Genomic DNA, 13805 nt, shown 5'->3' with positions numbered 1-13805 from the left:
GGGCAGAATCTTCCTATGTAGAGTAAGGGCCTGATTCTGATTCACATTATTGGACCTTAGCATCAATGAGATCAGACCCTACATCACAAATAAGCTAGGAGACCAAAGACTTCATGCACTCATGGAATATATAAAGGCATATAAAACTCTGTTAGTTCCAGGCCAAACAGAATCATTGACTGCACATCTCCAGTATCATAACAGTTCTTCCCTTTTCTTTATTCAAGGATCACTTTGGTACATGGGGAACTTTCAGGTCTCCAGTGTCCCTTTATATAAGCAAGGCAAACTATCAATGTTTTCATATTAAAGGTTAGACACTGAATAATATTTATACATTATATATTATAAAAAAAACCCTTCAAATCACAGCTTCAGAGCTTGCCCAGATGTTCTATTTTGGTTAACATTTCAGCTCAGCTGTTGGACAGGAAGAGCTTTTTCTCTAGTGCCAGGCTGCTTTTCAAGTGCTTTCCAGGAACTCATTTAAGTAGGTTGGTGGACGGTAAAGAGAAAGGTGATGAATACACCTATGATTTCTCAGAACATGTCACACCAAGTTATCCAATATATTCACAACGAAATTCAAAACTCTGTGAAACATGCCTCATCACAAACTCCAAACTTGGTTGGATTTGGCGACATAAGAACAACCATACTGGGTGAGACCAAAGGTCCATCTAGCCCAGTATCCTGTCTCCCAACAGTGGCCAATGTCAGGTGCCGTAGAGGGAGTGAACAGAACAGGTAATCATCAACAACAATTTATTTTGGAATTTTAGGAGGGGCATTAATGTTCATAAATCTTCTGAGTAACATGTGGCCCAGTTTCACAAGACCCTGGACTGAGTTAAGGTTTGCATATATTCATTAAGGATTTAGAAAATGGAGGAGAGAGTATGCTTATAAAATTTTCAGCTGACACGAAGTTGGAAGGGCTTAAAGCACTTTGGAGAACAGGACACTTCAAAGTAACTTTGACAAATTGGAGAATTGGTCTGAATTCAACAAGATGAAATTCAATAAAGACAAGTGGAAAGTACTGAACTGAAAAACGAAAAATGAAAAGGCACAGTCACCAAATGGGAAGTAACTGGCTAGGTAGCTGTACAGCTGAAATGGTCTGGATCACAAATTGAGTATGAGTCAGCAATGTGGATGAAGCTGGAAAAAATGGCTAATATCATTTTGGAATGTATTAAGAAAATAATTGTATGTAACACATAAGAAATAATTATCCCACTCTGGCACTTGTGAGGGCTTATCTGGAGTACTGTGTCCAGTTCTGGAAGCCACACTTCAGGAATGAGGTGGACAAATTGGAGAAAGTCTAGTGGAAAGCATCAAAAATGATAAAAGGTTTAGAAAACCTGACCTATAAGGAAAGTTTTTTAAAAAACTGAGCATGTTTTGTCTTGAAAAAAAAGTCTGAGGGAGAACCTGATAAAAAGTATACAAATCTACTAAAGGCTGTTATAAAGAGGACAGTGACCAATTGTTCTCCATGACCACCAATGGTAGGACAAGAAGGAATGGGCTTAATCTGTAAGGCAAGTTTAGGTTAGATATTAGGGAAAACTTTCTAACCATAGTGGTATCTAGGCTCTGGAACTGCCTTCCAAGGCATTCTCATCACTGGAGGTTTTTAAAAACAGATTTGACAAATCTGTCTTGAGGATGATCTATATTTCTTAGTTCTGGATTGCATGACTTGTTGAGGTTCCTTCCAGCCCTATATCTCTGTGATTTTATAAGGATGTAGATGAAGTTTTTGCTTTTAGTTTGAACTTGAAACTTCCATCAAAACTTATACCTAGGCGTTAATGCATGCAAATTAAATCTGCTCTTTCTCCTGTGAGCTGAAACCAATGAGTTTCATACAACTCCAATTCCAGGCTTCTGAAATTGACTGTAACAGCACAGAAGTGAATTAAACATTAGGCGAGAATTATTCTCTACTATATGGTGTTTAATTGTGCACATCACTGTAATGAACATGCAATTAATGCAATTGTTTAATCAATGTAATGATGGTGCCTCTTCCTAGGAAAGATTATGATATGGGTTACATACATTTGACAAGCACACATCACAGAGGATGTTAAGCTTCAGCATTTCACGTTAACTAACGAATATTCCAAATGCCTTCTGGAGTGTTTTCATTGGATGGTTATTTCATTGTGTCATCCTCTGGTAGGTTAGAATAGCTTTTTGCATACAATTACTGCTCATAAAGTATAAAACTTACATTGCACGCTCCATTCAAAGAATTCAAAGCATTCTACAAGCATTGAGTCTGACAGCACAACTGTGAGCTAGGAACTTATCACCTCCTCCTCCCATTTTACAGATGAATAAACTAAGTGAGGTTTTTAAAGTTACTTAAGCATTGTTGTGCTCAGCAGTGCAATGCCTAACTGATTTAAGACCCTATTTCATTTTCAAAACTGATATAGGCTTGTAAGAGCCTAAATGCCATTGACTACCCAGGGGTTTTGGCTCTGACATGCCTATATCCTTTTTGAAAATGAGATTTGAGCTCCTTAACCAAATCAGGAAATGCAATGCTGCAATACTGAAATACTTCTAATAGTCTGGGCCTCTGTGACCTACCCGAGGGTACCCAATGAATTCATCAGAGTTCTGGTTTGCAGTCTTGTGCCCTGACCACTACAAAATAATGTTTTTGTTTGTTCAGTCTCTCTCTGATGCATAGGATGATCTCTTGCATTTATAGAGACTGTGGCACTTCTCCAGGTATTGAAAATACTGAGGTCTAAAAGTTGAGACCATTAGATTAATTAGTGCCATTAGAGGTGGTGCCTAACGGAAGACCTTGAGTTTTAAATGTGATTTGGGAAGTTACCTGGAATGTCCAGATGATGGATACCAGGCAGTTTTATTCCTCTACTGAAGAAAGGGTATCAGAAGGTGGTTGAGAATTACAGAATAGCCTTACTTATTTCACATTGCGACACTGCCATAGGATGACTGGCTGGGTTTTTTGGCTGTTCATTGCTATATGTGTGCACAGATGTGATGACGACCAGGTGCTTTACAAACATAGAGCAAAATAGTGTCAGGGCCTCCGAATACAGAGACTGTGAAGGTGAATAAATGGTGACAAAATACCCTATTGTAAATCGGTGCTAAGTGAAAGACGGACAGTTCTCCGTGTCTTCATCACCCGCCAATGATCCGGGCACTAAACTTAGATATCAAGATGACATTGGCGGGAAAGAGACTCCATGGCTACAGCTACACAAGACGCACCTGTCGACAGACGTTTCTGTCAGCAGAGATCTTCTGACAAAACCTCTGTCAACAGAATGTGGCCATACACAAAAGTGGATCAAAAGAGCAATCTACTCTGTCGACAGAGCGGCTGGACTGCCCGACCGCTCTCTCGACAAAACAGCCAACCAGAAGCACAGCAGACAGGGCTGCCCAGTGTCCTGGAAGCCCCGTCTTTCAACAGGAGGCCCTCCAGAGAGTCCACACAGCTTTTTTGTCAGCAGTTTCTGTCACCAAAGACACTCCTCCTCATCTTGAAGAGGCAGAAGGTTGTCAGCAGAAGTGCCAAGTTTTGCCCACAGACTGTCGACAAAACATGTTTTGCGTGTGGACGTGCGGCGAGTTTTGTGACAAAACTCTGGTTTAGTCAAAAACCAAAACCAAAACCAAAAACTTCTCGAGTGTAGCCATAGCTCATGTGGCTGGGATGAAATCTTCCTCTGAATTTTGCACTAAGCCAGTCACACAATTAGTGCTTAACAAATGATGTCTAAACAACAATACACAAGTCCAATACACAGTGTCCACCACTGACTGCACACATGAAACACAAGGGCTTTTTACAAGCTGACAGTAATTACACTGAAGATTAGGGAAGCAGAAGTGAGAACCCTTTTCAAAATTAAAATGTAAGGGGGATTGGGCCAGGATTTCAGTGTTAACCTCCCAACTCTGATGAGAGCATCAGGGGATATTTTTACTCCCATAGGAGTCTCAGACAAAAGACAGCTCTTCAGCAACACCAGAAGAAAGCACTGATTAAACACAATCTTGAGGGAGAGAGAACAGACATACTGCTTCTGAAAGACCTCTGGGTTTGTGTTGGAAATCGCACCCCACCCTACATCACCACCCCGGCTCCAGGAGAGAGCAGAGAGTGTTTTCTTGGAGAATCTGCCTGATTATGTTCTTTTATCACATAAAACACTTTTCTATAGAAGTTGTTCTTACAGAAGATGGATTCAAATCCCCAGCCGGGACCCCCAGGTTCTAGCACTTCATCACCTAGATTTAGATGTGAGGCACAGAAGTCTGGAGGTAGAGACAGTGTTTCTTACCGTGTAGATGATTCCATTGCTACGGCAAAGACCACCATGGAAATAGCAATACACAAAACAGATCCAAGCAAGGATCCAGCCTGATTCTGTGGTGCTTATGAGAGCCCCTAGAATCACAGCCCCCAGCGGCACATCCACAAGATAACCAGAACAGTTTATCTTTCTGCCCTACTTTGATCTTCACCGGTATAAACACATTGCCCAAAGAACTCGGCTCAAGAACACACACGCACACTGGTCTCTTACATGAGCCTTCCTGTGCAGTTCCAATCAAGCTGGTTTTCTTCTTATTTTTCACATTTGCGTTGCTGTCTTGGCTTTTCAGGCTGAGAGAAGAGTTCCCCATGCTGCTCCGTTCACCATCACAGCTCTAATTAGAACACAAGGACAAGATGATAATCAGGTTTGGTGTTCATGTAACCCCCACACCTACATGTGGTGTGCTGTTCTATGGAGTGGCACCTAGACCACTTCACAGAGAAAGGATGAGTCTTCTCTATAGCCTAAGCTGAGCAGTAGTTGACTTTTAGCTCAAGCTAGAGGCAACTGCACTAAGTTCCAGAGGTCCCAGGTTCAAGCCTGCCTGTAGGCATTTGCAGTCACAGCATTGCCAGCTGTGCCTGCCTGCCTCAAAGAACAATATTACAAGAACTCCCCCTATCTTGCCACATAGCTTTTGCTCCGTACAGCTCTCATAAGCATGACTCCTCATCATATACTACAGCTCCTCCGTTTATTTTACTGTAATGACCTTAATTCCACCATTCCCATGAGAGGGAAAATGAAGGCAACACAGATGCATTTAATGTGTGTCATGAAAGACGGGTTTTGACTCTTCTACACAGCATGTAAGAGCGGGGCCGGATTAACTCTTCTGGGGCTTGGAGTTAGTATATTTTGTGGGGCCCATTAGGATCCAGGATGGGGCCCAAATGAGGCATTCAGTGCATGAAAGGGGACTGCCATGGAGCAGGGTGGAGGTGTCGGGTCTTCACAGGAGGTAGGTGTGGGGATGTGGGGTCTGGGAGGGAGCAGGAAATTGGAGTGCTCACCTGGCCCAGCTCCCAGGGGAGAACAGGTAGGTTTGCACAGCCCTGCACTTGCAGACACTGCCTTCTGCCATTCCCATTGGTTGTGATTCCTAGCCAATAGAAGAGGGGTGTAGCCTGCAGGTGAGCACCACTATCTGCAGCCACTGAAGCCCCTTTCAATGTCCAGCCCTGTGTAAGGGCAACGACCACAGACAAGGTAGATGGGAAGAATAGCTCCAGATTTGCTTAACAAGACACACGCTTTGGAAGTATCAAAGGTCAAACAATGCTACAAAGCTGAGTAACACAAAATGTCAATGCTGTTACATTTTTAGACCAGTTATTGAACAGGGGTTTTGTGTCAGAGCCTAGTTAACAGGAGAATCCTGTCCCGCAACACTTCCACTTTTTTATCCAATTCATTGTTTCATGGAGAGGGAATTAATATGAGCAATTGGGTGGGTGTGACCAAAGGAACTCAAAGGACTCTTTGCTGGGAACTATAATTATATTGGATTCAATGTACCTGTCCAGTCCCTGGTGCAAGCAGACTTCCCCCTCTGGCTCTATACTTGGGATGAGTTTGGCCCTATTTGTTAATGATAATTTTAGGAGAAACTTTCAATTAAAATGTAACTGTGTTTTGTAAAGCAAACCCCATAAATACAACAGACTTTAATCAGCTGCACTGTTGTGCCTTCTTGTATAAAGGCAAGAAGTGCCTATTAACTTACTCTTGTTCGCTAATTTTAATGTGCATGCTTATAATTCTAATTAGCTGTGTTAGATTGATTAAATAATACATACAGAGCCTTTCCAAGTGCTCCTAAAAGGGTAGTTTCACTGTGTATTTTTAGTGTCAGTGAAAGGTGCTGCCCTGTTTGAGTATTTGGAGTGACATGTACAGAGGGAGGGGCCATACAAGACAGAAGTTTGGATTGAGAACCCTAGAGAAAGAAATCTATTACTTAACCACAGGGTAGGGATAGCACAGGCAGCAGCAGTAAAGCTTACGCTACATTACCCTACCAGTGCACTTGGACCCTGATCTGAAGAGGGTAAGTTTCCAGGAACCATTCAGTCCTTGGCCTCCCCACTGAGACTTCAAACAAAAGATGACAGTGAGAGGGGACAAAAGCGAGAACTATCAATTCACTTTAGATCGGCCAAAAACAACCTTTGGAGGTCAATACACTAATGAACTATGCTGGACTGCAACCAGAGGAAAGGCCAGGCATCTGATTTTTACTACAAGTTGAACCTCTCTAATCTGGAATGCTCTCATCCAGCAACATCCATAATCAGGCATGATTTTAGTTAGCCAGACGACCACTTATCATGGGTTTGGCCAAGTTTCCTGACGTTCGATAAAGTTTGTTTGCAGCCACCAGTCCCAGCTCTCAGTGTTCTCTGCTGTTATTTGGCTAAAATTTACCCCTAAATGTATTTTAAGAGTCGAGTAAGCAGTGAAAGTGTTGGCAATGTGCTAGATAATATTGGCCTCATGTGGTATGGCAAGTTTTTTCGTCAGGCACTGGTCAGGTCCTGAGGGTACCGGACTAGAGAGGTTGAACCTGTAGTAGCAATGTAGTAGTGCTTCGAACAGGGGTCAGCAACCCCTGCATGGGTGCCAAGAGTAGTATGTGAGCTGATTTTCATCGGCACAAAAGGCAGGAGCTCAGCCCCGCGCCTCCTCCCCATGCAGCCACGAGCTTGCTCAAAGCTGTGCCACCTGTGGATTAACAAAAGACCAGCTAATGCTACCAACCACCACCTAAACCGTAAAGCTCTGGGTCTTCATTTATTAACGAGGCTGTTATAAGTAGGACTATTAGTGACTTTAAAAATTATCAGCAGCACTCAGACCATAAATAGAGGTCAAAAGGTCAAATTTTGGCCGTTGGCCTTGGAAAGGTTGCTGACCCCTGGCTTAGAAGCCCTGGTCAGGAATGTTGAGCTAGGGGTTACTGTACCTGTTCATAAAGTGTCCGTTCTATCCGTTTGTCCTCCTTCTTTGTAGAAAGCCAGCGCTCACACAAAAAGAGGTACGATTCTTCTGTGGTATCGTCTACAATCTCTACTTTTTCCAAGTACCAGTCAGCATTCAGCATGGTGTTGTCATGACGAATCTTGATCTTATATATAATGCCAAGGTCCACAGCCTGTATTGTGAACTTATCCTCCTACAAGATGTTTAATAACAATAGTTTCTTTTAATGGCGGCTGTTCAACCGCTAGTGTGTACTATGGAGTATGCTGCATGTGTAAACTCAGCCTTAGCAGACAGTATTTGACTAAAAGCTGTAGCAGAATTGGCTATAAAAGATTGTATGCTGTAAGAGAGAGGTTTAAAATGTGGTTGTGCTGTGAGAGTGCCTATGTAAAAATCACCTTACTCAAAGAGATCTGATGTTTTGAGCACTTGGCATTGTATCTGCTGACTTCAGTGCTAAAAGTATGATGTTACTATTTACTTCTGTTAGCTCCGCAAGGACAACAGAGCTAAGGGAAAATGAGCTGGATTTGTCTCAGGTTAACACAATGACAGAACTGCTAACTACATTTCAATGGCAGCTCCAAATTCAGGTCTCACTTATATCTGTGCAACAGGAAACAATGGAGCCAATTCTGCACTTGGCTATCACGCATCATACACAAGTTAGCAGGAAAGACATGGCTTAGGGTATGGCTGCACTGCAGAGAAAAACCCACAGCACTGACTCTGAGAGCACAGACCCAGACACAACTGGTGCATGGATTTGTAAGGGAGGGTCACCAGCCATGGGCCTCTTCCTCACCCCTTCCCTGCCCCTACTCCACCAATGCACCACCTATGCCCCTCCAATGTGTGTGGGGAGCAGTCCCCCCTTCCCCTGGAGCGGCATGGCCTAGGAGTAGGATGAGCTAGGAAGCTTGTGCTGTTCTCAGATGGTGCCATTCGGGGGCGGAGGGGCCACTCATTGGTTGTGGCACAGCACTGACGATGCAGAGGACAATGCTGTGTGTGTGTCCCTGTGCATCCTCCCACGTTGCTTATTCAAAGGCCAATTGACTTGGGCTCACAGGGCTCAGGTGGCTTGGCTCAAAGTATCAGAGCTGATAGTCCCACTTGGGCTGGAGCCAGACTTTATAACCCAGTGAGGACAGAAAGACTCAGAGCTCTGGCTCCAAGCCAAACCTGGACATCTATACTGCTATTTTTAGCCTCACGGCCTCAGCCTAGATGCCCAAGTTTATTGACCCAGGCTCTGCAGCTTGGTGAGTAGGCTTTTCTTTGCAGTGTGGACATACACTCAGATATAATATGGAGTCTGCAAGGCTGGCTGTTGAGAACATTTAAATTCAGCACATCTGTTCTGGAAATAACGGAGGGACAAATTTAGAACACCCTGGCTACGTCTACACGTGCACGCTACATCGAAATAGCTTATTTCAATGTAGCAACATCTAGTCTATTTCGATGAATAACGTCTACACGTCCTCCAGGGCTGGCAATGTCGACGTTCAACTTCGACGTTGGGCAGCACCACATCGAAATAGGCGCTGCGAGGGAACATCTACATGCCAAAGTAGCACACATCGAAATAAGGGTGCCAGGAACAGCTGCAGACAGGGTCACAGGGCAGACTCAACAGCAAGCCACTCCCTTAAAGGGCCCCTCCCAGACACAGTTGCACTAAACAACACAAGATCCACAGAGCTGACAACTGGTTGCAGACCCTGTGCATGCAGCATGGATCCCCAGCTGCAGCAGCAGCAACCAGAAGCCCTGGGCTAAGGGCTGCTGCACACAGTGACCATAGAGCCCCGCAGGGGCTGGAGAGAGAGCATCTCTCAACCCCTCAGCTGATGGCCGCCATGGCGGACCCCTCTATTTCGATGTTGTGGGACGTGGATCGTCTACACATGCCCTACTTCGACGTTCAACTTCGAAGTAGGGCGCTATTCCCATCCCCTCATGGGGTTAGCGACTTCGACGTGTCGCCGCCTAACGTCAATTTCAACTTCGAAATAGCGCCCAACACGTGTAGCCGTGACGGGCACTATTTCGAAGTTGGCGCCGCTACTTCAAAGTAGCGTGCACGTGTAGACGCGGCCCCTGAGGCCACTTTTCCATCATGTCTCAGAGCAGAATTACACTGAAAGTGCTAACAGAACTGTGCCATAAGGTGATGCCCGAAGATGAATGATAAAACATGTTATGGTCGGATTCACCAAAGCTGCCCTCCCTTTTAGGAGATACGAATCCGCTGCTTTGAGGCTTAGGGGATGGTAACCACACCTTCAATTATTGTTGTATCCAGTGCTTAAATTGTAATGAAAGAGGTGCCACAGCTCAAGCAGGTTTTTGTTTGGTTTATTTTTGTTTCTTTACTTTTATAAAAGTGATACAGCAAGCCCAAAGGTGTCAGGGCTATGAACTGTCCAGCCCAGAGATGCCTCGGCTTAGCTCTGTCAGAAATTAAGCACCGGCTGCTTCTAATTTTGTAGCTGAAATATAGGAGTCTTTGTATGGTCCAGACTAGCCCTACCTCAGTGACTCCAAACAAACAAAGATCTGTCTGTCTTGTACTTATCTCGTTGGGCTGGAAGGGACCACAAGAGGTCATCAGATCCAGTCTCCTGCCCTCTCAGCAGGACCAAACTCCAACCCTGGCCATTTTATTTTAATCTATTTGCCTCAGACCCCTCAATGGCCTCCTCTAGGATTAAGTCACAACTCTGGGTTTACACAGCCAATGCTCAAACCACTGAGCTATCCCTAGGGTTTGCTAAAGAGCTTACCAGAGCGCACAAGCACCAACATAACACTGAAAATGTAATGGTTTACAAGGAACATGATCATTTGTGTCAGGATTGTGAGATATCAGTTCTGACCATCCTTACAGACTGGGTACTGACAACTCGGGAAGGGCTGTTACAACATTTGCTCATCGCTTTGCTCAAGGCTTGCAATAGGGAAACTTATCCTTCAGGTTCCTCTGTACCTGTGCTCTTTCAAACTTGTTGGAATTAGTTTCTGACTTGCTGAGTTTTCTCTCCCCGGTGTCCCCAAGGTCTCCATATATAGTCAAGAAAACATTTGCATCTGTCCCAGCACCATAGACGTCGCCAGTGAACACAGAGATCTTGTAAGTATGAACTGCATAAAGAAACAAATATATGACTACATGATTTGGCAGCAGATGAATTCTCAGGTCTCAATCCTATATGCTGAGTTAGGGCGACCATCCGTCCCAGTTTTGGCAGGACAGTCCTGTATTTGGGATGCCAGGATGGCATCCTGATTTATTTTGTCAAAGGGGCTAATTGCCACGTATTTTCAGGCTGCTGCAGCCCACTTCCCCCAGCTCCCCTGCAGCGCGCACCACCCTCCACAGCTTCCCCTGGCTAGGGGAGATGGGAGCCGGACCTGTGCAGCCATGTGGCTGCTCCCCACCTTCCCCTGGTTTCCCGCAGCCGTGTGGCTGCTCCCCACCTTCCCCTAGCTCCCCCACAGTGGCACGGCTGCCCCCCAACTGTCCCCCGCTGGGGCAGCCAAGAGCCAGACCCAACCATGGCTGTTCCACCCCACAGCTACCCCTGACTAGGGTAGCCGGGAGCTTTCCAGCTTCCCCCGGTTCTCCCGCCATGCCACAGCTGCCCCCCAGCTTCCCTTGGCTGGGGGAGTGGGGAGCCGGACCTGGGCAGCAGCTGAGCTGCTGCCCAGTTTCCACCAGCTCCCCAGCAGTGGCGTGACTGCTCCCCAACTCCCCGCTAGTGAGGAAGGCAGAAGACAGACCCACACTGTGGCTGCCCCCTGCCAGCTTCCCTTGGCAGGGGGAGCCAGAGCTGGACCCGCACAGCAGAATGGCTGCCCCCCAGCTTCCCTCAGCTGGGGGAGCCAGAATGGCAGCATGGTGGCACCCCAGCTGGTGGAAGCTGGAAGCTTCACTGGGAGGGTGACAGCCCCCACAGGGCAGCCACCTTCTGACTCTCAGATAGGGTGACGATCTGTCCTGTTTTGGCCGGGTCGGCATCATTCCCCTTGTCCCATATTTGGGTGGGGGAGATCTGGTCACCCTAGCTGACAGCAATGTAGAAGATGCTGAGCTCCAAAGAACTCCCATCTAATTAATGTCCCTACAGTGCTTTGAACATAGAAGGTGCAATTAAAGATGCTAAATATCCTTATAATTACTGACTTCATCTAATGTCAATGCGAGTGGAGTAAACTTGAAGTCTTTCAGGATTAGGTTTTAGGATCTGCTCTCCATTGCATAGGAGAGGGCTACATGGTCTGGAGTTGTGGATTCTTAATACTCTTTCTTTCACAAACAATCTCCAGGGATTTCAATATGCAATTGCCAGCACAGTAAATGGGACTTACCTATATAAGTCCCAGTATTGAAAAAGAGTACAGGCTCTGGAATTTCTTACTCAGACAATATTGAATTAAAGACATGTTGGTGTTGCACTGTTTAAATATCTTGCTTGTTGATCTCGTTCAACCATGATCCAATGAAACCTCATAAAAATCTTTAGCAATGTACTTTTCTAACATGCTAAATGCAGCTCCCTCTGTGTATCTGCTCCACCCCATTTATATGAGAACAAACAGTGACTGAAAGAATGTTCCCTAGAAATGCAATTAGCAGCTAACAGATTTTTGCTCACATTAGTGGCATGCAAGCCCCAAACAGAGTCTCACTGGCAGCTTTCCACAGTACTCCCACATGATTCAAAACTGAGAAGGAGAAAAAGCTATCCATTTTATGTGCAGCACAAAAACTTAGGGGATGGAGAGTTACTATGTTTGATTGTGGGATTCTTCTTTGTACATTAATAGCATCACAGAAAAGTGAGAATTTATGTTTATTTTGGGAGGGGTTGCTATTTTTAAAGCCCTTTCACTCTTAGCTCTCAGAATAATAAAGAAGCTGTTCCACCGTCCATTGTAATCTGTAGAAAAACTCCATGTGACTGCAGTGAGAGATGGATCAGGCTCATTTAGACTTAAGAATATTGGTTTGGTTTACTGCAACTCCACATTTTCGGCTTTCTTTTCTCACTAACCACAGAGAGCATTATGCTGCAGTCAATGATGGAACAAAAGTTATCCTGGTGGTTTGTGGTTATCAAAGAGACTCTGGCATTTTTCCTAAGTGCAGAGGTGTTAACTGTGTGCTGGCCAAATTCCGTGTGCTGGCCAAATTCCATGTGGGTAGCTAATTACAATGTACCTATTCAAATTCCACCTGCATTTTCAGCTGAATATAGTACTTTCCATGACATGATGTCCTAAACTGTTGTGTAGCATTGCTATACTCAGCTAAACTGTGGTATTCCAGCCAAGAAATAACTGCATTTTAATAATGGATGCAGTTGTCCCAATATATGGGCTGCATAATCAGTTTATTAAATATAATTCTTTGCATATCTTTTCAGTACAAAATGCAGTACTGTAGCAATGGATGTTCTTATTTCTTATTTATATTGGGCTAGCAACTAAAAATCAGCTATAAAAATAATTCAGAAGACACACTCCCTGCCTCAAAGAGCTTAATGTTGTCAGGTCATGCCTTCACTAGAAAAAAGCGCATTCTTACCTGGTGTTAGCTAATATCTGGTAACTGACGAGGTAAAATCCTAGTGAAGATAAGGTAGTGTATAGTTGGAGTTAGCAGGTCCAGGTGAACCCCAGGCTCCTGCCTTATCCACACACTGACCTGATATTTTATCCTTTAAATGAAAAAGGCTTTAAGATGTGCAAAAATATTGTATACAGGTTAAACCTCTCTAGTCTGGCACTCTGAGAACCGACACTGAATGAGAGAATTTGCTGGACTACAGGAGGTCAATATTGTCTAGTAGCATTACCAACACTTCCACTGCTTACTGGGCTCTTAGAAGACATTTAGGGGTAAGTTACAGCTAAATAATAGCACAGAACACTGAGAGCCAGGACTGGTGGCTGTAAACAACTTTATGGGACCACAGGAAACTAGGTCACACCCATGATAAGTGGTCATCTGGATAACTAAGATCATGCTAGATTACCAATGTTGCCAGATGAGAGAGTGCTGGAATGGAGAGGTTCAACCTGTACTGGCAGAATCACATCATGTAAACACAAATCAGGCTGTGAAGGAGATAAGAAATACTGGATGGGATCACTTCCATGGTTGAATCATCCAGGTACTTGACCTCTGAAAAGATGCAAGTAATACTGGAAGTTGGATTCAATTAGCTCGATGCAGGATATGAAAGGGGTAAGACTTTCCCTCTAGAGCAGAGGTAACTAAGTGGTGGGACAGGGAGATCTTGCAGAGAAATTCTTAGTAACATCCAATTTCAAGGGAGAAGTTTAGGCTGAAATGTGCATTGCATTGCTATTTAAGTTAGAAAGGCATATTCCAGGAAGAGAGTAAATTGGGATATT

At 44.5% G+C, this 13805-nt stretch overlaps 1 protein-coding gene across 2 annotated transcripts in view; it reads right to left on the bottom strand.

Moving 5' to 3' along the window:
* The window catches only part of LOXHD1 (lipoxygenase homology PLAT domains 1), a 274986-nt gene that overhangs the window by 58911 nt on the left and 202270 nt on the right, over positions 1-13805 (bottom strand). For both annotated transcript variants that reach the window (XM_074994358.1, XM_074994359.1), the window contains exons 34-36: positions 10372-10526; positions 7357-7566; positions 4599-4722 (exon numbers count right to left, since the gene is read on the bottom strand). In XM_074994358.1, the coding sequence (XP_074850459.1) occupies positions 4599-4722; positions 7357-7566; positions 10372-10526 (489 nt within the window). The remainder of the gene's footprint in view (positions 1-4598; positions 4723-7356; positions 7567-10371; positions 10527-13805) is intronic.

The sequence above is a fragment of the Carettochelys insculpta genome, chromosome 5 (assembly GCF_033958435.1).
Source record: "Carettochelys insculpta isolate YL-2023 chromosome 5, ASM3395843v1, whole genome shotgun sequence".
Taxonomy (NCBI): domain Eukaryota; kingdom Metazoa; phylum Chordata; order Testudines; family Carettochelyidae; genus Carettochelys; species Carettochelys insculpta.
The sequence above is the reverse complement of the archived record's forward strand: the minus strand, read 5'-3'. Positions and strand labels throughout refer to the sequence as shown.